Source organism: Mustela lutreola, chromosome 9 (assembly GCF_030435805.1).
Source record: "Mustela lutreola isolate mMusLut2 chromosome 9, mMusLut2.pri, whole genome shotgun sequence".
Lineage (NCBI taxonomy): Eukaryota > Metazoa > Chordata > Mammalia > Carnivora > Mustelidae > Mustela > Mustela lutreola.
In genome coordinates this window covers 1,441,350-1,466,442 of record NC_081298.1, presented here as the reverse complement: position 1 = coordinate 1,466,442, position 25,093 = coordinate 1,441,350, and the positions used below count along the sequence as shown (strand labels likewise).

Sequence of the window (25,093 nt, the reverse complement as noted above, 5' to 3'; positions counted from 1 at the left end):
TGCCACTCATGGTTTTCCTGTGTGCCCCAGGGGAGCTGGTGTGAGGGCGGCCCCCTGGGCAGGGGGTTCCCCCACGAGCACGTCCGGGGTCAAGATCGGTCTCTGGCTGCTCTACTTTCATGTTTAAAGTCAACCCTCAGTGAAACAAGATGCTTTTTAATTTTCAGGGAGCAGGGCAGGTTCCTCACTTGAGGAAACGTTGGGGGAAGGGAAATGTCAGCACAAAACCGAACGAAAAAGGACCAGAAGCCTCAGTTTGCAACATTAGGTAGGACTTAGACCGTTCTAGAGAGATGGGTCATCACCCCCAGAATCTGGAGTCCGGACGGCCTGGATGTGAAGCCGGCTGAGTGCAGGGCCGGGCACTCTGCGAGGTGGGAGCCTGCCCGCCTGGGGCGGCCCTCCTGTGGACACTGGGCCAGGGCCCCTGAAGGTTCTCGGGCGTGGCTGCTGGAGGGGCAGCTCGCTAGGTGGCTGGGCAGCCGCTGGCCCCCACTGCCCCCTGGATGCCCACGGAGTGAGGCCACGTGACGGGGGCGCCGTTCAGCACCAGATTCCTCATGCAGCCGTGGTAGGCTAGAGGCTCAGCCTGTGTGTTCATGGACTCTGGGGGAGGAGAAGGGGGGAGACCGGTCAGAGCAGAGGCCAGCATCCCAGTGCCCCCCATGCCTGTCTTCCTGGCCTCCCCATCACAGGAGGGCGGGATGAGAGCAGGTCACCCCGGCACGTGGTCCCCGAGGAGCAGTCCCTGCTCCTAGGCAAGGCCACCTTCACCAGGCAGGCCCCCGACGGGCAACTCCCACCCCCAGGCTGAGGCCGCCCTCACCAGGCAGGCCCCCGAGGTGCAGAGGTGACTGGGCACGGTCCGTGGAGGCCGCCAGCATGGGGCCCAGGGTCCGGTTGCTCTGCGTGTCCACCTCCAGCTGGAGCACGTTCCCGCTTCTGGTCACTGTGGGCACAGGGTCCCCGTGACTGGGAGGGGCTAGGGGCTGTCCGCCATGTGGCCTGCACCACTGCCCCTCCCGAGTCCCTCCTGGGTGCTCTACTCAGCAGAAAAGCAGAGGTGGGGGGCGCTTACCTGCCAGTCGGTGCCAGTGCCCATCACACAAGGCTGCAGTGCGTGTCACCCACGTGGAGAACTCCCCGGCGCCGTCGTCCGCCTGCAGCAGGATCTGGGTGGGGGCCGGGGGGGGTGGTCAGAAGAGTCCCACGAACCTCGATCCCACCCCGCGGCCTCAGCCCCCTGGCCCGCAGCTTACCCGCTCAGCCTGCGTCTGCAGCTGCAGGTAGGGCGGTGCCAGGCCCCGGCCCAGGTGGAAGATGAGGCCAGTGGCCGTCCGAGGCCGCACCTCCAGCTCCAGGGCCTCCAGGGCCACGGGAGGCGGCGCGGTGTCTGTGAGGAGGGAGCTGTGAGGAGGGGCAGGGCAGCGGGGCTACCACTCCCGCCCCACTGAGGCAGGGGTGCACCCGTGCCCTACAGACCTAGGGTGACGACACCTCCGCTGTCTGCAAAGAACAGGCCCTTCTCCAGGGGGCCTGAGAAGCATGGCGTGACCCCGACTGCCCGTGTGGGGGTCCCCAGGGGCCGCCCATCCAGCCTCAGTCTTCTCACACAGCCACTGAAGCTGGAGCTGCCGGTGGCCGCCTGTGGGGACACAGATGGGCTGGTGCGGTGGGAGGTCCCAAGGGCCCAGGAGGGCCGTTCAGCAGGGGATGGGGTACGGGGGAGGTGGTTCAGGGTTGGGGGGGTTACACAGAGGAGGTTCTCACTGGGAGGCTTGTGCTGAAGCCACGAGCTGGGAGGCCCCCCACGAAGAGAGTCTGGGGCCGGGGGCTCTCTGCCTCCTGGTGCTGCTGGCCAGGCCCCTCCCGGTCCTGGGCCCAGACTCCGTCTATCACTAGCTGGATCCGGGTCTTTTCCCATCTCACAGACACCTGGGGCGGGAGGGGGCACGTCAGAACGGGAGCTCCCAGGACCTGGCCCGTGCCCCCTCAGCGACTCACCGTGTGCCACCGGCCAGCTCGTGAGCGCTGGCGGCTCTGGACACGGAGCTGGGGCCCAGGGCCCTCCGTCTGAGCAACAAAGTGGCCGTGGCTCAAGAGCACAGCCAGGGAAGGGCCACTGGCCTTGCTGGGGACAGCGAGCAGCAGAAGTCCGCGGGGGGCGCGAGGGCGGGCCAGCATGGAGATGTGGGACCTGGAAGCGGAGGGAGGCCGTCAGCCTGGGCGGCCCTTGGGCACCCTCCCCACCCGGCCTGGCCTTACCAGTTCCTGGGAGGTGCCGGGACATGGGCAAACTCCAGGTGACTGGACGGGGGGCCCCCAAACTGGTAGGCGTCTCGGATGGTCCTGAGAGACCAGGGCGGGGTGCAGGCAGGGTCCTGGCGGGGCTGGCGGCTGCGTCGGCCAGCCTGGGGAGAATCGGAAGCAGAATGCGTGGTGATGGCCTTCCGACCACACCCCTGTCCCGCCTGGCACACAGTGTCTGGTCCCCCACCTTCCGTGCCGCTGCTGCCCTCAGTCCTCGAGGTGCCTGCCCTGGGGTCTGGGCGTGCGGGGCTGGGACACAGCCGGAGCTCACGTTGACTTTCTTCCAGTCCTGCTGCAGGTCAAACACCCGTTGCGGCCCCAGCGGCCTGCGGAGGGCGGCAGGTCAGCACTGGTGGGGCAGTGGGGGGGCGCGCCAGGGCACACCCCCCATACCCCCCCACCTGACCCCCGCCCCCGCCGGCTCACCGCAGCATGAACACATTGCTGATGCAGCCACTGAAGTTGGAGTAGTTGCCGGACTCGGACCAGCCTCCCAAGTAGAGCACCTGGTTCTTCTCAGATGGGGCCTGGGGCCTGGGCGGCAGCCCCTGGTGGCGCTTCATCTGCTGAAGCTGGTCGTCCACATAGAGCCAGACCCTGCAAGCACAGCAACCTTTTCCCCGCCCTGCGCCAGCCGCCCCCAGTGCTTCCCCCTCCCAGTCCCTGGACACTGCTGCCAGGGGCCCAGTGGGCCAGGCTCACCCTGTGTCGTTGCTGTAGAAAGCCACGTAATGGGGGGCACCATCGGCAAAGCTCCCTTGGGTCTTCACCTCTGTCGTCGGGAGCCGGAGTGCCACCCGGCCCTGCTGCAGGGACACCTGGTATGGCCCATCCTGGGGACAGTGCCCAGGTCAGGGGAGCAGGCCAGGGCCTGCACTCCCGTCCTCTCGCTCCCAGAGCCCCACGCTGCTTGCCAGGAGTGGGGGCGCACGCACCAGGAATTCTTTGAGGTAGAGCAGACCGACATCCTGGGTGCTGTGGAAGCCAAAGCCCGAGTAGATGTGGCCCGTGACGGGGGGCACATCAGGGAGCCCCAGGGACAGGTAGCCGTCACCGTGGAAAGTCATGGCCCGTCCCACCTAGAGGAGAGTGACCGTGAGGGCCCACAACACAGGCCTGGAATGGGGCTGCTGGCCAGGGCGGGCCGGGGCTCACCAGCAGGTCGGCAGTGCAGCCCGAGCTGATGCCCGTCGTGTTCAGCCTCTTGAGATCCACGTACTTGCCCTGAGCCTTGATGCCCTTGATGCATCCGCGGACCGAGCCTCCGGAGGGGAAGAGCTGCCGCAGGCTGCAGGGGACGGACATCAGGGCCCGCCGCCGCAGCCGCCGCCACCACCTCCAGGGTGCCCGCCTGCTCCCGGCCGGCCGCTCCCAGACTCACCTTGGGGGCAGCTGGTCGGGCGGCACGCCCCCGAGGTAGTAGGCGCTGGCCAGCTCCAGCGTGCTGCTGTGGTCCACGCTGAACGCATTGTTCCTCTCCACGCGCACCAGCACGCGGCTGACACGGCCGCGGCCCCCCCCCAGCAGGAACACCTGGATCTGTGGGGTGCCGGCGGGCCCCAGCTTGAGGGTGAGCCATGCGTCCCACGGGTCCTCCCGGAGCCCCTGAGCCCTCCCCCGAGCCCAGCCTCACCGCCTTGCTGGCCGTGGTCATGTTCAGCAGACTGGCGTCCACCGCCGGGCTCAGCGTGGCCTCCATCAGGCCTGCGCCGAAGTCATAGAGGAGGAGCAGGGAGCCCTTCCGCACGGCCAGGCACAGGAACTGGTCCTGGGGGGAGAGGCACGTCAGTACAGGGTACAGGGGTGCTGCGGAGGGCTGTGTGCTGGGGCCGGCGGCCTGCGTGCCTGGTGCTGCATGAAGAAGACGATGCCACTGGAGGACACGAGCCGCAGCTCCTGCTCAAAGCGCTTGGTCGTGCCCATCTGACTCTCCACGCTGATGCGTGCGAAGCCAGAGCCGTCCAGGTAGGAGCCGTCCGTAAGCCACGGGTCCCCGGTCGACTTGGAGCTGCAGGTCAGAGATCAGAGCAGTCAGCCAAGAGCCAGCCAGGGTGCGACGAGGGCCTGGCCCCGGCTGCACGTACCGGGCACAGGGCCTATCCACGGTGGTGTCCAGCTGGAAGGTCTCCTCGAAGTTGTAGAGGCTCAGCACCTCCTCGTTGAGCGCCTCCATTTCGATGCAGCCCAAGTAGCCAGGGAGGCGGAGGGGTTCGGGGGGCTGCAGGCACAGGGCACAGTCAGGGCTTCTCGCCCCCAGGACAGACCCCAGGGAGGGCACTCAGTGGGCAGCCAGGCACAGAGCAGGACATCCTGGGACCGGAGTGCAGGGCCACCCCCGCCCCGCCCCGCCAGGCTCACTGTGAAGTGGCTGGGGTAGCCCCCAACGTAGAAGACAAAGTCGTCAGGCCGCAGATTGAGCAGCCCCTCGGCCCCAGGGGCCACTGTGTCCCCCTTGGTCTCATGGAGCATCTGTTTCTCCACCGTGACAGACATGTGGCCAAACTGGAGGGTCCTGAAGGCAGAATGGGGGGTGAGGAGTGGACCCTGTCCAGCGATGGAGGGAGCCCAAGGGGGCCAGGTCACCCACCTGTCGATGCTGACTGCTGCGAACTGCTCCCCAATGTCTTCGTCGACGCTGAGGGCCGCGGGGCCTGCCTCCCCCAGGCGGTACACCCAGTGCACCCTCTGGTTCCGCAGAGCCACGCCCATGTAGTCCCCGACGGCCTGCGGTGACAGGAGGCTCAGCATGACAGGCACCTAGCCCCGCCATGCCCGCCCAGCCCACTGTGCCCGCCTGGTACCTGGCGGCTGCCCAGGTAGAGCACAAAGCGATCCCCGGGGGCCTGGCCGGACACCCGGTTCGGACTCTGGAGGTAGAACTTGAGGGCGGTGTAGGCCGCAAGGTCGGAGAGGTCCCGAGGGGCACGCAGCCACACCCCAGAGTGACCATTGAACTTCATGGACACCTTGACCTGTGTGGGGGACACGTGGCTCATCAGTGTCCACTGCCTGGTCTTCCAGATGCCCGCCGTCCCCCGGCCCTTGAGCTCACCTTGCTGGCAGCCCCGCGGGCCTGGGCAATGAGCTCCCGCACGCGGCCGATGCTGGCGGACAGGGCCAGGCTGGCGTTGCGTGCGCCGCGGTTTTCCAGGAGGCTCAGCTTGGCGAGCAGCTGCGGGAGTGTCTTCTCCAGGGTGGACACTGCGGGGAGCAGGGGAGGCCGTGCCCCTGACAGCCTGTCCTCCCCGGGCCCCGGCCACCCGCCGTCAGGGCTGTGGCACCCCGGCGCCCACCTGAGCGGCCCGCGTCGAGCACCGCCTGGCCCAGGTCCTGGCCCCGCAGGCCTCCGTACTGGTCTTGCCACTGCTGCAGGTGCTTGCGCATGTCCTGGAGCCGCGACTGCACGCGGGTGGCCGTGGCCTGGGCGTTGGCGGCTACAGCCTTGGCGTGAGCAATCCTGCTGGTCTCGTCTGTGGCGGGCAGCGTGCAGGCGAGCTCAGAGGGACACAGACGAGGACCGTCCTGGCTTCACCTGCCCTCCGGGGGGTGGGGGAGCACCAGCCCCGCCCTGACAAACTCCCGCAATCGGGGCACTTAGCACCCCACAGATCTCCCGAGAACCACAGGCATCAAAGACACTATGTGTGTGTCCTGCCCTCCACTGGACAGCTCCTCCCGTGCCCTCCTTTTAGACCGCAGCCGGCCACCCCCACACCTGTGTCAGCTCTGCCGTCTGTCCCAGGGCCCTGCCTGAGCCTCCATGGCCCCCAAGCCCAAGCTTGCTAGGATGTTCGACCTGGGTCGGGTGCATCACCCCTCGCCCAGAGGCCTGCCCTGGGTCCTTGGCTCTGCCACATGGGCCTCCGTGCTCCTGCCCCCTCGTGCCGTCCAACCACCCCCTCGGATGGCCTTCCTGGGGGCCCGAGCAGGCCCAATGCCCCTCAGCCTCTGAGGATGAAATGTCCTTGCTGCGCGCTCCCCACGGCCCCCCAAACCCTCTCATTTCTCTCCAAAGCGCCTCCTGCCCCCTTCCCGCTCTCACTCGCTCCTTGGATCTATTTTGTGTAGTTTCCTGACAGGCGAGCTGCTTCTGGGCTGGGGCTGCCCAGCACTCTGGACGGCACAGGTATAGACACGTCCCTGTTCAGGGCCCCACGGAGAGCCCCGGCTGGCACCCTGCTTGTAGGGGGAGGGAGGGCCCCCCTGGGGACAAGCAGAAGGCGAGGGGAGAGGCGAGGACCAACGTACTGGTGTCCATGGCCAGCATGGCCTGTGCCTCCTGGACTCGGGCTGCCAGCTGCTCCTTCTTGGCTTGGGCATCTCGGAGCTGGGTCCTGGTACCCTGGATGGCAGCCCGTGCTGCGGGGGGAGGCAGCCTCAGCCCCAGGAGCCCCCACTCCCAGCGTACAGCCCACCGCGGCCGGCCTCATCAGGAAGGGATGAAGCCAACACGCCCACGGACGGAGACACCCAGACATGAGGACCGTCATGCCCACGGACGGAGACACCCAGACATGAGGACCGTCATGCCCACGGACGGAGACACCCAGACATGAGGACCGTCATGCCCACGGACGGAGACACCCAGACATGAGGACCGTCACTGTGGTGAGGGCGGGAATCCCGTGCAGATGTAACCACCCCCTTCCACAGCTCACACAGGGAAGCTCGGGGGGGACCAGGCCACCATCCAGGGACCCCCCGCACCCCGAGGGCCGAGCAGCAGAGCGCGTGCCCCTTGCCACCAGCCGGCGCTTCCTCCTCCACCAGGCACCCATCCGGAGAGGAGAAACCCCTCCCCGGCCCCTCCACAGCCCCGGGGCCTGGTCCCAAGACCTGGGGGGCATCGAGCCTCTGCAGAGCTCCCAGGGCAACGCGCTGAGCCGGTGGGAAGTGGGACCCCCACACAGGGCGGCTGTCACACTCCCACCATCACCCCAGTGTGAACAGAGACAGCCCCGGTACTCACCCCGGCCCAGCCTCTGCTGTTCACGGAGAGCGGTCTCGGCTAGGGCACTGCCGTTGATCAGCAGCTCCCGGGCTCGGGGCGCCAGGCCACGTTCTACCACCATCTGCACACACAGGGGCAAGACGTGCTTCATACCTGCCTTCTGGGAACCAGAGGCGGGCAGCGGCGGGGGGCAGGGGCTCTTGCAGGGGCTGTGGGCGGGGGGGGAGGGGGCAGGGGCTCTTGCTGGGGCCGGGAGGCGGGGGGAGGGCCTCACCGCCCACGTGTGGCTAGCCTGCCGCAGTGCCTGGCTAGCAGCTCCCTCGGCGGCCAGCACGGCGTGGAGAACGCTGCTATAGGCGCTGGCGGCCTCGACGGCCCGTTGGATGAAGCCGTCCTGGTTGAGCCCGCGGAGGACGCTGCGAGCAGGCAGGAGAGGGCCACGGGGTGCGTAGGTTGGGGGCCCGGACCCAGACATCCTCAGACCAACCGGCCTGCCTCCTCTGGTGCCCCCGTCCCCAGCACCTGCCCTGCCGCCCGCCCGCCATGCGCGCCTTTCTCATCCCTTGCGGCCGGTTTGGGCCGGGACCCCTCCGGGGACCTTGTACAGACAACAGCCGCTTCCTCCAGGAGCCCTCCCAGATGGGCCGTGCCCCAGGAAGGCCCCGTTGCACCCCCGGGGCGTCCTGCAGCCACGCACCTGGACAGGTTGAGGGCCAGCTGGGCCAGCCGCTGTGCGTGTGTCTCGGCGGCCTCCACCAAGCCCACCTTGCTGCCTGCCGGGGAGAAGGCCCGCATCTTCTCCAGCAGCGGCGTCTGGGCCCCATCCAGGTTCGCAGCGAGGTGCTCATACTCCTGGAAGGGGCGGGGGTGTAAGTGGGACCCTCCTCCCCTCCTCAACCCAGTCCGCTACTCACTCTGCCCCGACCTGGGAACTCGGAGGCCGCGCTCCGCGCGCAGACCCCTGGCAGCCTCGGAGTCCCCAGGCAGGACCGCACTCACTTCCCTGGCCTGGTCCATGCCGTGCAGGAGTCCAGAGAGCTGGGCCAGGGTGTCACTGGCGGCCTGCAGAGTGGCCCTCAGCGTGGCATTGTCCCTGGACAGCTCCTGCTTCCGGAGCTAGAGGCCCCGGGGAAGAAAGGGGGTGACAAGAACGGAGGTGTGACAGGGTGGGAACGAGGGGCCGCAGGGGGGAGGGCGAGCGGGGGAAGGGAGAGGGCGAGCGAGCCCCTCACCAGGGCGTCCTCCAGGCGCTCCTGGTTCCGGCTGTTGAGCTCCTCGGCCTCCCGAGTGGTGCCTACTGCCCGGTTCAGGGCCCCTCGCAGGTCCATGAGGCCAGCCTCGTGCCGGGCCAGCTGGTCCCGGGTGCGTGCGGCCAGCGCCCGGTTCCCCTCCCAGTGGCTGGTCAGCTGCTCCTGCACACGGGCCAACACTGGCCCAGATCCCAGGTGGGGACGGCTGGGCAGTGACTCCGGGTCCCCACCCAGTGCCCGCCCGGTCCCCCCACCTGCCCCATCTCAAGCTGGTCTCGACTGCTCACGTCTCTGGGCCGCATCCAGCTGGGCCTCGGCTACTCTTCTTGGGGCGTCCAGGTGTCGGGCCCGCATCTCCCCCAGCAGCCGCTCTGCCTCAGCCAGAGTCCGCCGCACGTGCTCGCCCGACGGGGCCGAGGCATTGGCCGGGAACAGGTGGTCCATCCGGGACTCGAGCTCTATGGGCGGCCGGGGAGAGCGCTCAGGGCCAGCCTGCTGACCGAGCAGACCCCTGCCCACCGGCTCCCACGCCCGAGACCTCAGCCAGCGAGCTCCGAGCGCCAGCACACCACCCAGGAATGCCCCGCACGGCTGGTACAAGCCGGCTCCAGGCCCCAGCTCGGCTCAGCCGCCACACTCTCACCCTCCTCGGCCCCTCCCAACCCCCCACCACCCTCTGCCCCAGCTGCCCCTAGGCCTCCTGACCCAACCAGCCCTGTGGCGGGTCGCCACCAAGTGCCTTCCTCCCGCCCGGGCGGAGTCAGCACCTCCCCTGCGGCGGCCGCTCTGTCTCACTCAGGCGCCACCAGCAGGTGCCCCTCAGTGCCCCCCGCCCCCCTGTCTGGCCACACCACACCCTCTCCGGCCTCGCACGCTGCCCTGCTGTCCACTCAGCCGTGTCTAAGCGGCCAGACCCTGCCGGTTCTTCGAACCCTGCTCTGACCCTGACCGCCCTTCTGCTTGCCCACCACCCGCTACCCAGCCAGGCTCGCCCCTACCACTCAGGAGGTGGTCCACAGCCTGGATGGCCGCCAGCAGCGCCTGCGCCCGGCCCAGTGAGGCCTTGGTGCTGTCCAGCAGCCGGCTGGCCTCGGCGAGGGCTCTTGTGGCCTGTGGACACAGCATCCTGTCAGGCCACAGCCTAAAGCAAGGATCGGGGGTGACGCTGGGCACTCTGGGGCCTGGGGGGTGCAGCCTACAGAAGGGGCTTTCTAGGGGAGGCGTGTCCTGGGCAGGGCTCCCCAGGGTCCTGCCTGGCCATCCAGCCTCTGCGTGTCCTGTCCGAGGCCGGAGGTCTGCCGTTCCAGGGTCTCCAGCTGCCGCGCTGTCTCGTGGCGGAGGCCCAGGGGGCTCTGGAGCTGCCTCTGGGGAGGAGAGAAGGTGAGAGCCCACAGCCCGAGAGAGCAGTCTGGGGTGGGCCAGGCTGAGCGGTACCTGCAGGTCGGCGATGGAGGCGTTGAGTGCATGCAGCCAGGCCCAGGCCACAGAGCTGGCGTTGATGCCACGCAGCTGCTCGCGGATGGCGGGGAGGAGGGCGCCGGCCCGCTCCAGGTCGTCCAGCAGCAGGACCACGCAGTGGTCGCACACTGCGGGCAGCACAGGGGGTCAGTGCGGGGCTGGGGAAGGACTCACGGGGTTAGCGCAGTGGGAATGGGTCCGCCAGGGGTCATGGAGTTGGAGTACTGAGCTAGGTGGAAGGTGAGGAGGTCGGTGAGGGTCAGAGGTTAGCCCCGGGTCGCGGGACCAACAGAAAGGCCAGGCTGGGAATCAAGAAGTCCGTCGGGAAGGGGGCGGGTGCCGGGAAGTCAGTACAAGCTCGGGGTGGGTCCCAGGGTGGTGGGGACCAGTTGGGAAGTTCTGGACTCAGGGATCAGAAGGCGGGAAGGAGATCAGCACAGAGCCCAGAGGTCCCCCAGAGAACTGAAAGGGAGCTGGGGGACACGAGGTGTCTCTGGAAGTGGAGGTCAACAGATCGTGAGGGGCTGGGCCTCACATGCCCAGACCTGGGAGGCACAATGCTGGGGCACAGGGACGCACCTTCACAGTGGACGCCGTGGCCCCCGGGCCCACCGGGTACCACGACCTGGTGCTGTTGGCTGCAGGCATCGCAGCGCTCCCCACTGAGCCCAGGGGGGCAGGTGCAGCGGCCCGTGTGCATGTCACAGTGGCCCCCCTGGCACTGGCAGCCTAGGTGTGGAAGAGTGGGGTGAGGGGCTGACGGAGGGTCCCGCGGGGCCGGCCACGCACAGCACCCCACCCCTCCGTACTCACGCTTGCAGCCCTGCTCAGGTAGTCCCCAGTGGCCGGGGGCACACTCACGGCACTGGGGCCCTCCGGCCCCCGGCCGGCAGTGGCACTGCCCGCTCTGCGGGTGGCACTCGGAGCCCTCCGCGGCTGGTCCACAGGCACACGGACGGCAGCCCCCACAGTCCTGGAAGCCGAAGTACCCCTCCTGCGCACAGACTGCGGTCAGGCTCTGCCGGTCGGGCCTGCGGGCCGCTCCCCACAGCCCCGCTCTTCCAGGAAGCCCCTACCTGACAGCGGTCACAGCGTGGCCCGGTCACTCCTGCCTTGCACACGCAGTACCCACTGTGGGGGTCGCAGGTCTCTGTCCCGCACGTGGAGCAGTCACACCCTGCAGAAGGGGTGCTGTGACGGTGGCCCCAACCCCTCACTCCTTCCGGAGCTCCCACCCGACGCAGCCCTGCCCCACCCTCGATCCCTCACTCGCTCAGAGGGATCGTCCCCCACGCCTCCCCCAGGGGCACCCGCTGCACGAGCTTCCTCCTGCCGCGCCAGGCCTACGGGAGCAGTTGCCGGGCACCAGGGCGTTGCCGAAGAAGCCAGGGGCGCAGCTCTCGCAGCGGGGGCCGGTCGTGTGGCGCAAGCAGCCCCGGCAGGCGCCGGTCAGGGGGTCGCAGTCGCTGAAGAGCAGGTTGGGGTCACCGTTGCCGCTGCAGTCGCACGGCTGGCAGGAGCTGCCCAGCACCAGCGGGTTCCCGAAGAAGCCCGGCGCGCACCTGGGGTGGGGGGCGAGGGTAGGGTCAGTGGTCTGGGGTGCTCCGCCCACAACGCCCACCTTCCTGCAGGTCCTCGGACAAGCGCGCCCTCCTGCTCGCCCACCTGCCCGCCCGCCCGCTCACCGCTCGCAGGAGGTGCCCGCGTAGCCCGGCTTGCAGAGACACTGCGTGCGCCCTCCTCGTAGGACGCAGCCCATGGCAAAGCTGCGGACACAGAGCCGGCTCTTGGACAGCTGCACACCATAGGGTGGGGCGGGGGTGCACCTGGCCAGCCCACCCCAGCTGCTCTGGCCTCCAGGGGGCAGTGCTGGCTCAGCCCGGTAGGGTGTGGGGACCCTCCCTACCAGGGCTGTAAGGGTGACGGACCCTGCGCGGGCTGGCCCAGCTTACTTGTTGGAAGGCACCGCGAGGGGGCAGGGGCAGCTGACACAGGGGGCCATCGGGTCCTCGGACCCACTGCGCACGAAGCCAGGCTGGCAGAGCTCACAGTGGTCACCTTCAGTGTGGTGCTGGCAGCCCTGAGGCAGAAGGGACAGGCAGCACTGATGGTGGAGCCTCTGCTTCCCACCAGCTCACCCAGCCGTGCCAGGCACTCTACGCCCAAGGCCAGCCAGTGCCCCACTCAGGATACCTCCCTTCTGCCAGGACCCCAGTTTGTCCATACCACTGACCCAAAGACTCCCGGTCTTCCCTAGTCTGTGTCTAGGGTGTCTGCCCTGCCTTTGCCCAGCCCTACTCACTGTGCAGACGCCCGAGCCAGGGAGGCAGCGGTCCGAGTGGCCATGGCACTGACAGGGGACACAGCGACCCAAGAAGAGACCTTTGATGTCCCGGTAGTAGCCAGGGGCACATTCCTGGGGCAGAGGCATCCATGGTCAGGAAGAAAGCAAGGCAGCCCGAGGGGCAGGGGAAGGACCATGCTCTCAGACCTGCAGGGGTCCTGGCCCTGACCCCGCTAGACACGAAGGCAGAGCCCCCGAAGCCACACGGATCCCCTGACTCAGGTGCGCACCTCCCCACCACGTGGTCGGGGAAGCGGATTGGTGGCCGAGGCCTGGCCGGACCGGGCGGTGAAGGGACACAGAGTGGCTGTGTGCGCAGAGGGCCCAGCAGCGATACAATGGACAGTGGAGCGGCCCAGCCCATGGCAGGAAGGCAGGGCTGCTGGGAGGGTGGTACCCAGTGGGTGAGGGAGGAGTCGGGAAGACAGAGCGCAGGGGAGGGGTGCCCCCCACCGACCTCACCTGGCACGAATCTCCGCGGTAGTTGGCCGGGCACATACACAGCTCCACGTTGCTGGCCGGAGGCCCCCCGCCCACCTCGCCAGCCACCTCCAGCGCCACGCTGCGCAGGGAGACGGCCGCAGAGGTCTGGGAGAAGAGTGCGCGGATGTGCACCTGCTCCAGGCCCGCCAGCACCATCATGAGCTCCTCACGGGACACGGCGCTGTGCGTCTCTGAGTGCCGGAAGTTCCCCTGCAGGCCGCGGCGGGCTCAGTGGGGCAGCAGGACCAGGGTGCCGGGTTCCCGGGGGGCTGGATCAGCCCACACCCACGGGGGAGCCAGCACCCGCGCCCTTGCCTCACACTGGGCACAAAGCCCAAGTCCAGACCCGTTAGGAACCCAGACACTAAGAAGGTGCCCCTGGCTTTTAGAACAAAACAGCCTCCTACTCCCTGATCTCAGAGACACAAATAGTTCCTTAAATCAGACAAAACACTAACTGGACGTGAAGAACTGATAAACTTGGGTACAGTAAACATCCGAATTTCTGTTCATCGGAAGACACCTCCGGGACATCGAGAATAGGAGCCAGGCAAGCCGTGGCTTCCACGGGGGACAGGGCAGGGGCCGCACGCGACCTCTCTAAAGCTCTAAGGAAAGACCGTGAGCGGGAGGAGCAGAGGCTCCGAGGGAACTGCAGGGCTGGGCACCCACGGGCGGCCACTCCTGCGTCGGGCTGGGGGCTCTGCGGGCCAGCACGCGGCCAGGAGCACCAGCCCAGCGGCACCCCGTTTTCCATCCTAGAGGGCAGGCACGGCAGCCTGAGGCCCCTCCGGCCTCCCTGGGCTGCGCCAGGATCCAGGAGGCCCCGGGTGCCCAGGCCAGCCCTGCTCACCTCCACCAGCTGCAGCCGTCCGTGGTGAATGTGGCCAGGCGCCGGGTACACGGGCTCCAGGAACACGATGCTCATCTGGTTGCCCTGGGCAGGGGTTGGGTGGTGGGGTGGGCGGGCAGGTGAGGGCTGGCAGTGAGCTGCCACCCATCCTGCCCGGGAATGCCCACTGCCTGCCCGGCCACACCCTTGCCACCGGCCACCTGCAGCACCACGTCCGGCCGACTTTCCGTGGGGATGAACACGTCTCCACGCTGGGTCTCCGAATAAAGCTCGTAGCGGAGGATCCCGCCGTAGGAGGACACCTGGAGACAGAGCATCGTGACCTCGCCAGACCCTGACTGTGGGCCCAGAGTCAACTGACTGTGGGCCCAGAGTCAACAGCGGTGGCCTCGGGCACCCCTGGGGCTGGAGACCAGGGTAGGGCTGGGCACCCTCACGGAGTCCCCTTCCCTCCTCAGACACGGGCAGTCTCGGTGCTGTCTTGCCCGGACACCCTCCTAGCGCCCTCCCCAGGGCCTGCCTTGCCGGCTCACCCTGTCCCCCAGATAGGAGGGCGGGGCCTGCCAGTACAGTTCCGGGAGGGCCTCGAACCCGCGCCGCAGATCAGCGTACAGCAGCTCTGCCTCTGCCTGCAGCTCGTGAGGAACCACCTGCCGGTCACTGCTCAGCAGCGTCCAGCCCTCCATGTCCACGTGCTGCGGGCACACGGGAAGGGCACTGAGGTCAACAGCCAGAGCACGCTGGCGGGGGGTAGCAGTCCCCTCCTCGAGGCGCCACCCACGTGGGCTGGGTCCCCCGGCCCACACACCTCACGGCGGGTGAGCACGGAGCCCCGGCAGCGCTCGGTGGCCCCGAAGCAGAAGCAGCGGGTGCAGCCCTTGGGGTTGGCAGCATCGAGGGAGAAGGTCCCGAGGCGGCACTGGTCACACCGCGGGCCCTGCACATTCTCCTGGGGGCGGGCGGGCAGCACGGGTCAGTCGGCCGCGTGCTGCACCCCTGCCCGCCCTGGCGCACTGTCAGCCTCCGCCATGGGCTGACTCTCCCCGGAGCCTCCAGGAAGCCCTGGTTAAGGCAGCGCGGGGTGGGCGGGTGGCTGAGCCTGGTCTTACCTTGCAGTGGCACCGGCCTGTGAGGGGGTCACACTTGCTGGGCATGGAGCCTGCCTCGTGGCAGTCGCAGGGACGGCAGCTGGGGTAGCCGTGGAAGCCGGGGGCGCAGGTGTCACAGCGGCGCCCAGCCACATTGGGTCTGCACCTGTGAGAGGGGGCTCAGTGGCTGGCCGGACCCGCCCCCAACTCCGACCTCTCGGGCCGAACCAAGACCAACCACAGGTGGCCCCCCGAGGCCTACCCCTCCCTCCAGCCCATCCCCTGAACTGGAAAGTGTGTGCTTGGTGGCAACGCCAGCCCCTGACCCAGGACCATCCCGGGGCCACGGGGACAGCCCCAGTGCCCAGCTCACTTGCACTGGCCACTGTCCACGTCGCAGGTGGGGTCAGTGAGCTCCTGAACACCGGGCCCTGAGCAGTTACACTCCTCACAGCCCACCAGGGGGTGGCAGCCAAAGCTCTGGGGCTGGCAGACGACGCAGTCAGGCGGGACGGTGCGCGGCGGACAGACGCACTGGCCGGTGAGCTCGTCACACAGGCGGCCTCGGCACTCGCAGGCTGTGGGGAGCACGCACCGGGTGCGGGTGAAGCCCTCTGCCCCGTCGGAGGCCCTGGTGCAGCCTGGGGGGCACGCCCACTCCCACCCAGGTGTGGTTTCAGCTCCAGCCCTGGGCCGCTCCTCTGGGGTGGGGTGAGTTGCCTAGAATTGTCATCTGGTCCCTGCTGTGTGACACCCAGGTCACTACTGCCTGAGGCCCTGCAGACAGGGGCCTGCTGGATGGGTCTGCTGCGCTAGAACCTCTTCCTGACCATGGCGGCCATGGCGGCCACGGTAGCCATGGCGGCCACGGTAGGATGCTTCCTTCCCCCCAGCAGGAAGCCCCCTGGGGAGCAGGTACCACTCCCGCGGCCTCAGGTACTCACGCCTACAGCTGGGGAAGCCCCAGTAGCCAGTGGCACAGCGGGAACAGTCGCGGCCGATGATGTGGGCCCGGCAGGGACACTGGCCCCCAAAGGGCTCACACGTGGGGCCTGTGGCCCCCATTTCATGGCAGCCGCAAGGCCGAGCCCCGTTGTTATAGAAGAGAGAGAGAGAAGAGGCAGCATCACGACAGAACGGGGATGAGCTCGTGGGGCTGGTTGGAGGAGAAGCAGGTGTGAGGCCAACCCCGGCCCCGAGCCCCCTGGCCCCAGCCTGGGCCCCTGTCCTGTCCCAGCCCAGTCCCCACGCTTGCCCAGGATCCCGTGCCCTTGCTCTGCCCCGCCCCGGGCCCCCCACCCTGTCCCAGTCCAGTCCTGGCCCCAAGCCCCAACTCTTGCCGGGGCCCCGTGCCCTGGGCCCGCCCCAGGGCCCCCCACCCAGCCCTGGCCCCGTGCCCCAACCCTTGCCTGGAAACCCCACCTCCTCAGCTCCCCCTTACTGCCCCGCCCTGCCGTGAGCCCCGAGCCCCAGCCCCAGCCCACCTGATGTGGTACCCACGGCTGGCACACTGGCTGATGAAGTCGTAAGACTTGTCCAAGGGCTCCTCTCGGAGATAGCTGGGGCTGTAGGCCTCCTCGGGGACCACTAACACATACTCCTAGGGGGTCAGGACCTGGTCACCTTCCCGTGGGCCCCACAGAGGACCCAGAAGGGGGAAGTGTCCCAGACCCTGCCAGCAGGAGCACGCGGCCGGGGGCCTCTGTGACCGGCCAGGACAGCCGTGATGGTAATGGCAGCAACACACCCCAGCACTCGGCCCCAGCAAGGCTGGCAGGAGCTGGGTCCCCACGGGGCTGCTTAGAAGGGAGTCAGCTTCTGGGGCCTAATGGAAGCTTGGGGTCTGTGAGGAGAGCCTGGCCTCCTGGTGCCTTCTCCCGTCACTGCCTGCCACACTTGCCTTGGCTCTCCGTCTCCACCCATCCGGGCCTCCTCCTCCAGGAAGGCCACCCTGCCCAGCAGGGCCCCAGGGGACTGGTGGACCACATCTCGGCTCTTAGGTACTTGCCCCACACTGTGGCCTCACAGCTCGGCCCGGAGGCCTGACAGCTGCTGCTCCTTGGCACCTGGCACAGGGCTGGGCCGAGGCAGACGGGGGAGGCCCCTGGGCTGAGTGGCCGATGGCGTGGCAGCTGGGGGGACGGCTGGTCCCTGGACAGGGTCAGGACGTCCACACCCCGAAAGGCTAGCCCCGTGTCAGGCCCTGAGTGTTCTGCACGCAGACGCGGCAGCCTTGGACTCACCAACCAGAGCCAGCGGCCGTCCGGCACCCGCACGGTCACGGTGAGCTCTCTGTCGGTCACATCCAGGACGGCTCGGCCCTCGCACACAACCAGGGCGCGGCAGCCGTAGCCATGTGGGCAGAAGCTGGCGTTGGCATGGCCTGGAGAGAGAAGGAAAGGCACATCTCTGTGTCCCGCCCACACGCCACGGACCAGCCCTGGTCCTGTGGCCTCATACCAGGGGCACTCCTGGGGTCACCAGGGAGGAAGAGATGCCACCGGACAGTGCCCTGGCTGCCAAGGAGCATGCGGCCGTGACACACAGCAGGGACCTGTGGTCCGTCTGAGGACAGCTGGCCGGGCCCACTCGCATGACGCGGGCCAGAAGCAGCCACGCACAAAGGCCCACTGGGCACAGACCTGAGCTTCGCCCAGCGGAAACAAAGTACATATACACGTAGGAATGCAAGTCCCATCACCGTGTGTCCCACGGCGAACCCTCGGTTACCCTGGAATGTGACAGGGTGAATCCCGACTTTCACGTGGAGTCAGGAGCAGAGCCAGGCAGAGGGCCGGGAGGCTGGGGCTGCTGTGTGCGCTGGGCCCTGGGTCCCCCGTTTAAGGACTAAGAAAGGACGGATCTGTCCATGTCTGTGACGACCACCACAGAGCAGGGCTGTGTCAGAAGACCCCTGATGGGCTTCTCTCCCGGGGGGCCGCCCCCTGGCCCGCCACGGCCACTCACCTTGCCAGACTCGGCCCCCGCTGATGAGGACCTCCACAGCGAAGGTGGGGTGGTCGGGCTGGAAGCCGTGCAGCAGGAAGGCGTAGCGGCCCAGGGCGGGCACGTGAGTGCTGAAGACCACGGTACCCTGCAGGGAAGGAGGGGCTTGGGGAGCAGATGCAGGGGTGGGGACCCGGGCAGGGCGGGCGGCCTGGAATCCCGCCCCTGTCCGCAACCCCGTCCCTCCTGGCCCGGGCCCTCACCTGGGGGTGGCGCAGCAGCGTGGGCTCCACATCCGGGTCCACGGCAGTGGGGGGCCGAGGCTGGGGCCCCGACGGGGGTGCGCCGGGGATGAGGTCCTGCGACTGAGCCAGCGGGAGGCCAGGGGCCAGCGGCAGCACCCGGCAGTCCCTGAGGAGGATGGGCTGGGCCGGCTTCGGGAAGCGAGACAGCAGGCAGGTGGCACTGGGGACGAGTGCGGAGGTGAGGCCCTGGACCCGGCCAGTGTGCCCCTCTGGCTGCCCCGGCCCCTCCCGCCACCCCCCTCCCCACACCTGCTGGGGCCGAAGACACCATGACGGCTGACACAGCGGACCCGAGGCTCCACAAACTCCAGGCTGAAGGTCTCCACGGGCACCAGGGTGACACTGTGCTGCGGACGGACGACCGGGCATGGACACGGAAACACGGGTGGGCCCCTCCCTCACCCCTGCAACCGACCTGCGTGCCTCTTTGCACCAAGTCTCTGCCTCCTCTGGATGCTTGACCCCAGCCCTCAAGGGCAGTTTCCAGGCCAGGAGCCCATCTCAGCTGTCCTCACAGCTGCCCACCCTGCCAGAGCCCGGCTGCACGGTGGCCGCCAGCCTCCCCCTCAGCTCCAGGGAGCTGGCGCGGACACGCACACGGCGAGCACGGGTTCGGGAGAGGCCCTTCCGCCCTGCACCATCTGGCACGACATAGGTGCGTGCTACGGGCACAGCAAAACATAAGCCAGCAGAGCCGTCTGGAAACACCCCACGGGGAAGACCCAGGACGCCGCGTGGCCGACCGGGTGTCGGCATGAGACACGGCCCGGAAGCGTGGGCTGCAGGTTCTGCTGAGAAACTCCGGGACAGGCTGAGGACGCGGCGGTCAGAGCTGGGGTGGCCACAAGGGACAGCGGCGAGGGCTGGTGACGAGCCCTCGGGGCTGTTTAAAATCTTCTGAAGGACCTGACACGGCAGGGGAGTCCCGGGGGCCCGTGCAGCGGGGGTCAGGGCCTTACCAGGAAGAAGCGCGCCTGCTCGGCTGTGAGCCGGACGCTGGCCTCTGTGTCCAGGTGGAAGGCAGCCAGGTGGTGCTGGGCATCCAGTGCGGTACCCCGGCACAGGGTGCTGCGGGAAGGGGCAGGGGTCTCAGCGGGGCGGAGGGGGGGCAGCGCTGGGGCCCGAGCCCTCCCACACAGCTCCCCCAGACTTGAATCCGTGCACCTCCCTGTGCACCTGTAAGGGCAGGGGTGGAGAGTGAGGGCCGCCTGCTGGGGGGCCCGCTGGGGGGTGTGCACGGCCACGCCCAGCTCCTGGCGGCCCTCCTCCTTGGCATACTCCAGCACCAGCACGTAGTGGCCCGGCCGGGGCACGGCCACCTGAAGCTGAACGTCCACCTGGGGGCGGCATCATGGTCAGAGGTGGTGTCCTGTCCTGGCAATATGCACCCCACCCCCTCCCCGTACTCCAGACCCTGCCCCTCTACAAGGTCCCAGGAACACCCACGTCACTGCCCAGGCAGGCGGCCAGGGGCGGGTGTGAGGGGCTAAGCTGCTCCGTGAGGCAAGGCCGGGGTAGGCTGTTGTCCTGGCGACACAGGGCCTCCGGTCCTGCTGCAGAGGGGAAGCCGTCCAGGGGCAGGTGGCTGTAGAGGAGGCAGCTGGGGTGGGGGAGGGGGAACGTGGCTGCGGTCAGCAGGGGCGAGCAGCCCAGGCCCAGGGAGGCCCAGGGAGGGGCAGACCCCCCCGCCCCCACCGGGCCGGCGCTCACGTGTGCCCGGAGCGCTGGGCGGGGGGCCAGAAGGCGCAGGCCTCGGTCACCCGCAGCTGCAGGAGGGCCGCCTCGTAGTAGGTGCTGGGAAGTAAAACCACATAGTCCTGGCGGGCAGGGGATGAGGTCGGTACACTGGCCCTTGGCCCGGGCCCGGGGCCCCACCCACTCAGCCCCCACCTCACCAGGAGCACCCCTTCAGCCTCCACGAGCAGGGTCCAGGCGCCAGGGTTCAGCACGAAGGGCTCGCCGAAGCCCCTCTGGGGCACTGTGACAAAGGCAGGCTCCGTGCTGGGCGGGAAGGTGACGGGCTGGCTCTGCTCTGTGCCTGGGGACACAGAATGTGAGACCCTCGACCCTGCCCATGGGCCACCCCGGGCGGGGGAAGGGGACAGGTACGCCAGGGCCAGGGCATAGGCTGCCCCCCCCGCCGCCCAGCCACGGGCCCAGGCGGGGCTGCAGGGAGGGGCAGGGAGCGGGTGCGGGGCTGCCCTGGCACTCACAGTTGACGCAGGTGGCCGACCTGCCCTCCTCTCGCACAGAGACGTGCCCACTCACGCTGGCGGGCCCACGGTTGACATAGCGGAAGACCAGCCAGAAGAGGTCGGGGGAGGTCACGTTCAGCTTTGCCACAATCCTGGGCTGGTGGGGGGAAGGGGCATGGAGAACCAGGTGGCCCCTCCCCAGCCACGCCTTGCCCACGCCCTCCATCCGCTGGGGGGGCGCCTGAGGCCCACGCCGGGGAGGTCCCCACCTGCACGGGCGTCATCTGCGCGTAGCCCCTCCAGCTGAAGCTCTCGAACTCGAGGGGGTTGAAGCCGAAGCGCACGGTGTGGCCACCCGGCGTGGCCGCCTCCTCCAGCTCCAGGCGGAGGTCGTGCAGGTCGGGGAGGTAGTGGTCTCGCGCCGGCCTGGCCGCGGCAGAGGTGGTCAGAGGCAGCCCACAGGGTCCCCGGCGGGTGAGCCACCCAGCCAGCCCCATCCCCCCGAGCCAGGGGCAGCGGCACCCACTCGCTGCAGGTGAGGCCCTGGGTGTTGGGGCGGCATCGGCAGGCGCCTGTCCTCGGGTCACAGCCCTGTCCCAGCGCACCACCGACGTCACACCGGCAGCCTGCGGTGGGGGGGAACAAGGTCCACGCTGCTCGCTGCCCTCTCCGCCCCCACCCCAGCCTCGCGGCTCTGCCCACAGTGGGCTCTGGACCCTGCTCCGGCCACCCAGGCCCCTGGGGCTCTGTCCACTGTCTGTGGAGGGCAACAGGGGCCAAGAGGCCAGCTCCGAAGGGCCACCGAGGGTTCTGGGGGGCGCAGGATGGAGGGCGGAAGATGGAGCAGCCCCTCCCTTCCGTGCCCAGCACAGGCCTCCCCAGACCAAGGTGCCCGCCTCACGCATCCTTCCCTGGCCTCAGCCTCCCCCGGGATATCGGCTGAGGGCCACGGGGCACATACTGCGGCAGCCGAAGTAGTCAGCCTGGTCTAGCCCGAAGAAGCCCTCCCGGCACGCCGCACAGGTCTGGCCGCACACGTGAGCTTTGCAAGAGCACTGGCCATCGCCCTGCGGCAGAGGGGTGCGGGGAGGTGAGACCATGCCGGACAGAGTGGGGTCTGGACGTGCCCATCCCACAGCCCCCGGGCAGCTCGGGCCTCGGACTCACCGGCCGGCACTCGGCAAGTCCGCCCACCGTGCCCCGGGGATCACAGCTGCAGCCTGGCGGAGAGAGAGAAAGCCTGGACGCTGCGGGGCCGGCCCTCAGCTCCCCGCGCTGCTGCCCTCCCCCCGACTCCCCAGCGCCCCCGTGCTCCCCCCCCCACCACAGACTCACGGGTGCAGCCCTCGGGATTCCCGGGACTCAGCCCCCAGAACCCGGGTTTACAGCGATCGCAGCTGGGCCCCTCCACATGGGCCCGGCACGTACAGGGGGCCTGGGCCTGGGCGAAGAAGGGACTGAGGGTCAGGACGGGTCCCTGCCCCGTCCCCCTACCCAAAACCCTCAGCCCTGGAGCCCCGACACAGCCCCACCCCTGGCCCGACCCTGGACCGGGGACCAAGGACAAGCCAGGGGAAGAAACGGCCCGAGGTTGCCAAGGCGAGAGCAGCGCGGGAGTGAGGGGCGGCCCTCCCCTGACGGCCGACCAGGGCTTACCTCAGGAAGGCTGGGATCCGCCGGGGCCAGGCCGGCAGGGTGGCAGGAGCCGGCTGGGGAGAGACCCAGCCTGCGGTCACTTCGCCGTCACGGACTCCGATGACCACAGGCCTCCCCAGGCCTGGCCCGGACCCACGCGCCCACGCACCCTCCCCCACTCCAGGGAACAGGAACGAGTGCGACAAGCCATGAGGCCTGCAGACATGTGTGTGAACGCGGGCTGTGCAGACAGCTGTGAACACGCGTGCACGAAGCCCGCGGACACAGGGCGATGGACCTGCACACCGAGGACGGAGCCACGGACACATGCATATGACCGTCCAAGCGCAGCACACGGTGCTCACGTGGCCGTGCGCAGGGACGGCCGCAGGAACCCACGCAGGTGCTCACGCGGCCCGGTGCGGGGACGACACAGGAAGGACACACATGGCACGGGACAGGCCCACGGCACGCGCTCACCTTCACAGTAGGGGAAGTTGTAGGTGCCTGGCGCGCACATGTCACACCGCAGCCCCGTCACCCGGGGCCGGCAGGGGCACTGCCCACTGCGGGAGTCGCAGGACGCGTGCAGGGAGCCCTCGGCGGAGCAGCGGCAGGCTAGACAAGGATGGCAGGGCGTGGGCATGCAGTGGGGACACGCCCGCCCTCCCTGCCCCCCGCACGGGCACTCACGGGCACAGTCGGGGAAGCCGTGGAAGCCGGGGCTGCACTCCTGGCAGGTGGTGCCCGCGTAGCCTGGGTGGCAGTGGCACATCCCGCTCGCCCTGCAGAGCTGGTCCAGGGAACCCCGGGGGTCACAGGTGCAGGCTGCAGGGGACAGGGGTTAGGTCCCGGGCGTGTGGCAGGTCCTCCTGCTCCCCTCAGGCCCCCTCCAGCCCTCTGCTCACCGCGGCAGTTAGGGTAGCCATGGTAGCCTGAGCGGCAGCGGTCACAGTGAGGGCCATCAAACTCTGGCCGGCACAGGCAGTGACCAGCCTCATCACAGCCCTCAGGCAGGGTCCCCACAGGGCTGCAGCCACACACTAGGGAGCAAAGCAGCACACCGGGGCCCCTAAGCCAGGCAGGCCATGCCCCGGGCCCCACACCCACCCGTGCCCGCTGGGGAGGCCTCGCTCACACTGGCAGAGAGGGAAGTGGAAGTAGCCCGGGGCACAGCGGTCACACGCGGGCCCCTCGAAGCCCTCCCGGCAGGTGCAGCGGCCCGAGTCCTGGTCACAGTCCCCATCCACCACTCCAGGGCTGGAGCACTGACACGCTGCGGGAGGGGGGACCGTGCTCAGTCGGAGAGGGGACAGGCTCCCAGGGTCGGGGGACAGGGTCAGGGCGACACTCACGCTGGCAGCTGGGGCCGTAGAAGCCCGGGGCGCAGCGCTCGCAGTGGATGCCCTGGAAGCCAGGTTTGCACACGCAGCGTCCCAGCCGTGGGTCCCTGCGGCAGGCGTTGCCCTGGGTCCCTGCGGCACTGCAGTCACAGTCTGGCGGGGGGAGGGGGGTTCAGACGCCCGCAGACCCGGCCCTCCCCGCCACACACTCGCTCCCTCGTCTCCACACCGTGCTCACACCACGCCAGGAGGCAGAAACTGCCAGAAGGTGGAGCCGCTGTCTGTGGAGAAGCGTGTCACAGAACCAGGGTGGCCCAAACTCGCGGGACACTGTTGGCAACGCAACTGCTAAGTCTGCGGCAGGCGCCAACACAGCCGGAGAAGACGTAAAAACGAAACGGTAACAAGGCAAAAAAGAGACTCCAATCTGATTTATGAGTAATTCTGCAGCTCAGAAAAGAGGAGGGAACATCTTACGCGCAAAAAGAAGTCACGACCACTGTTTGTTGTTCGTAGAAAGTGACGGTCTGATATTTGTCGAGCGCAGGGTGACCCCCGGCTGGACCAGAGAGAGACAGAACACTGAAATCCCTCAAGAAGAAACGCAAGTCATCCCAAACTGAAACCCGTCTGCTGCCCAACCAGGCAAGACACGGGCGGGAAGGAGGGGTCTGCAGGACGCCCCGCAATCTAAGAGCAGGACCACGGGGTCACGGGGTGCCAAGGGCCAAAACCCCTGAGTTGGAAGGTTCTAGCAAAACCACCATCCTGGACAGAAGGGCTAGAGACTCCATCCCCAGACCCTGACGAGGTTGGAGCAGGGACGTGTGGATTTAAACACCTTAATGAACACACGTGTCAGTGGGCGTACACGTGGCGACCTGTACCCTGCACGGCTCTCACGTACCCCTCACACGTTCCCAGAACATTCCAAAGGGCATCACGTTCTAGGTGAGAAGCAAAGACCCCATCTGACCCCGGTGCGGCGAACCGCGGACTGAGCCGTCACACAAGGACAGAACGGCCGCGTCACTGCCACGCGGGAGGGGCCGGCCAGGCGGCCCTCCGTCTCCCTCTGCCCTGTCCCCAGTCGTGGTGTGTGCTCTCTCTCAAATAAATAAATAAATAAATAAATAAATAAATAAATAAATAAATAGAATCTTTTTAAAAAAAAAAAAGGAAGTTAGATCTCTCCCCCAAACTGAAACGAGAAAAACCCCAGCAGATCTTATAGACGGAATCTGAAGCTGTAACTTGAAAACACCAATAAATTCAGGAAACTTCTGCTACGTCTAATAAGTGGAGGAGGAAATAGAAGAAATTGGACCAGACAGTAAGAGAAACGAAAGGCACAATTCACGATGGAAAGTTGTGCATGATTTTTTTCTTTTCTTTTTTTTTTTTAAGATTTTATCTATTTGACAGAGAGACACAGCAAGAGGGAGCACAAGCAGGGGGAGCAGGAGAGGGGGAAGCAGGCTTCCCGCTGAGCAGAGAGCCCGATGTGGGGCTCGATCCCAGGACCCTGAGATCATGACCTGAGCTGAAGGCAACAGCTTAACCCACTGAGCCACCCAGGTGCCCCTGGGCGTGATTTTTATACCAATACAGTTTTAAAATCCAAAGGACACGATCTGCTAAGGAAAAATGACTCAAACCGACCTACGCTGAGGTGGGAAATGAACACAAGAACCAGGCAAGAAATGATGAGCATCGAAGACCAGCAGGGTCAGGACCAGGCATCCTGCTAAGTTCCATCAATCTCCTAAGATTTGGGTGGTTTCTGGGGCACCTGGGGGCTCAGTGGATGAAGGGTCTGCCTTCGGCTCAGGTCACAGCCTCAGGGTCCTGGGATCGAGCCCCGCATCGGGCACCCTGCTCAGCGGGGAACCTGCTTCTCCCTCTGCCTGCTGCTCCCCATTCATGTGCTCT

General features: G+C 67.7%; 1 protein-coding gene across 3 annotated transcripts in view; it reads right to left on the bottom strand.

Moving 5' to 3' along the window:
* Positions 1 to 136: 136 nt before the first annotated feature.
* The window catches only part of LAMA5 (laminin subunit alpha 5), a 46,560-nt gene continuing 21,603 nt past the window's right edge, over positions 137 to 25,093 (bottom strand). The window contains exons 12-80 of one of the 3 annotated variants that reach the window (XM_059134744.1): positions 23,174 to 23,314; positions 22,957 to 23,094; positions 22,727 to 22,861; positions 22,512 to 22,646; positions 22,299 to 22,436; positions 21,840 to 21,892; positions 21,519 to 21,624; positions 21,351 to 21,403; positions 21,145 to 21,250; positions 20,710 to 20,809; positions 20,453 to 20,609; positions 20,202 to 20,340; positions 19,884 to 20,026; positions 19,699 to 19,805; positions 19,435 to 19,588; positions 19,165 to 19,325; positions 18,948 to 19,056; positions 18,238 to 18,335; positions 17,947 to 18,148; positions 17,705 to 17,831; positions 16,981 to 17,120; positions 16,222 to 16,337; positions 15,682 to 15,893; positions 15,111 to 15,315; positions 14,759 to 14,903; positions 14,458 to 14,598; positions 14,183 to 14,344; positions 13,850 to 13,951; positions 13,650 to 13,733; positions 12,776 to 13,006; positions 12,272 to 12,385; positions 11,922 to 12,049; positions 11,655 to 11,735; positions 11,317 to 11,531; positions 11,046 to 11,146; positions 10,783 to 10,963; positions 10,549 to 10,698; positions 9,946 to 10,097; positions 9,765 to 9,875; positions 9,510 to 9,621; positions 8,799 to 8,969; positions 8,494 to 8,690; positions 8,261 to 8,377; positions 7,959 to 8,113; positions 7,536 to 7,677; positions 7,280 to 7,382; positions 6,559 to 6,669; positions 5,604 to 5,780; positions 5,363 to 5,511; positions 5,112 to 5,282; positions 4,898 to 5,034; positions 4,669 to 4,822; positions 4,395 to 4,528; positions 4,156 to 4,318; positions 3,944 to 4,078; positions 3,692 to 3,849; positions 3,466 to 3,598; positions 3,246 to 3,389; positions 3,013 to 3,143; positions 2,737 to 2,907; positions 2,498 to 2,636; positions 2,266 to 2,411; positions 2,005 to 2,197; positions 1,771 to 1,935; positions 1,483 to 1,645; positions 1,260 to 1,393; positions 1,079 to 1,172; positions 827 to 949; positions 137 to 606 (exon numbers count right to left, since the gene is read on the bottom strand). In XM_059134744.1, coding sequence (XP_058990727.1) covers positions 467 to 606; positions 827 to 949; positions 1,079 to 1,172; positions 1,260 to 1,393; positions 1,483 to 1,645; positions 1,771 to 1,935; positions 2,005 to 2,197; positions 2,266 to 2,411; positions 2,498 to 2,636; positions 2,737 to 2,907; positions 3,013 to 3,143; positions 3,246 to 3,389; positions 3,466 to 3,598; positions 3,692 to 3,849; positions 3,944 to 4,078; positions 4,156 to 4,318; positions 4,395 to 4,528; positions 4,669 to 4,822; positions 4,898 to 5,034; positions 5,112 to 5,282; positions 5,363 to 5,511; positions 5,604 to 5,780; positions 6,559 to 6,669; positions 7,280 to 7,382; positions 7,536 to 7,677; positions 7,959 to 8,113; positions 8,261 to 8,377; positions 8,494 to 8,690; positions 8,799 to 8,969; positions 9,510 to 9,621; positions 9,765 to 9,875; positions 9,946 to 10,097; positions 10,549 to 10,698; positions 10,783 to 10,963; positions 11,046 to 11,146; positions 11,317 to 11,531; positions 11,655 to 11,735; positions 11,922 to 12,049; positions 12,272 to 12,385; positions 12,776 to 13,006; positions 13,650 to 13,733; positions 13,850 to 13,951; positions 14,183 to 14,344; positions 14,458 to 14,598; positions 14,759 to 14,903; positions 15,111 to 15,315; positions 15,682 to 15,893; positions 16,222 to 16,337; positions 16,981 to 17,120; positions 17,705 to 17,831; positions 17,947 to 18,148; positions 18,238 to 18,335; positions 18,948 to 19,056; positions 19,165 to 19,325; positions 19,435 to 19,588; positions 19,699 to 19,805; positions 19,884 to 20,026; positions 20,202 to 20,340; positions 20,453 to 20,609; positions 20,710 to 20,809; positions 21,145 to 21,250; positions 21,351 to 21,403; positions 21,519 to 21,624; positions 21,840 to 21,892; positions 22,299 to 22,436; positions 22,512 to 22,646; positions 22,727 to 22,861; positions 22,957 to 23,094; positions 23,174 to 23,314 — 9,635 coding nt within the window. In that variant the 3' untranslated portion in view covers positions 137 to 466. Of the gene's footprint in view, positions 607 to 826; positions 950 to 1,078; positions 1,173 to 1,259; positions 1,394 to 1,482; positions 1,646 to 1,770; positions 1,936 to 2,004; positions 2,198 to 2,265; positions 2,412 to 2,497; positions 2,637 to 2,736; positions 2,908 to 3,012; positions 3,144 to 3,245; positions 3,390 to 3,465; positions 3,599 to 3,691; positions 3,850 to 3,943; positions 4,079 to 4,155; positions 4,319 to 4,394; positions 4,529 to 4,668; positions 4,823 to 4,897; positions 5,035 to 5,111; positions 5,283 to 5,362; positions 5,512 to 5,603; positions 5,781 to 6,558; positions 6,670 to 7,279; positions 7,383 to 7,535; positions 7,678 to 7,958; positions 8,114 to 8,260; positions 8,378 to 8,493; positions 8,691 to 8,798; positions 8,970 to 9,509; positions 9,622 to 9,764; positions 9,876 to 9,945; positions 10,098 to 10,548; positions 10,699 to 10,782; positions 10,964 to 11,045; positions 11,147 to 11,316; positions 11,532 to 11,654; positions 11,736 to 11,921; positions 12,050 to 12,271; positions 12,386 to 12,775; positions 13,007 to 13,649; positions 13,734 to 13,849; positions 13,952 to 14,182; positions 14,345 to 14,457; positions 14,599 to 14,758; positions 14,904 to 15,110; positions 15,316 to 15,681; positions 15,894 to 16,221; positions 16,338 to 16,980; positions 17,121 to 17,704; positions 17,832 to 17,946; positions 18,149 to 18,237; positions 18,336 to 18,947; positions 19,057 to 19,164; positions 19,326 to 19,434; positions 19,589 to 19,698; positions 19,806 to 19,883; positions 20,027 to 20,201; positions 20,341 to 20,452; positions 20,610 to 20,709; positions 20,810 to 21,144; positions 21,251 to 21,350; positions 21,404 to 21,518; positions 21,625 to 21,839; positions 21,893 to 22,298; positions 22,437 to 22,511; positions 22,647 to 22,726; positions 22,862 to 22,956; positions 23,095 to 23,173; positions 23,315 to 25,093 lie in introns of those variants that run through there. The other 2 variants (XM_059134745.1, XR_009344839.1) reach the window with 2 other exon arrangements.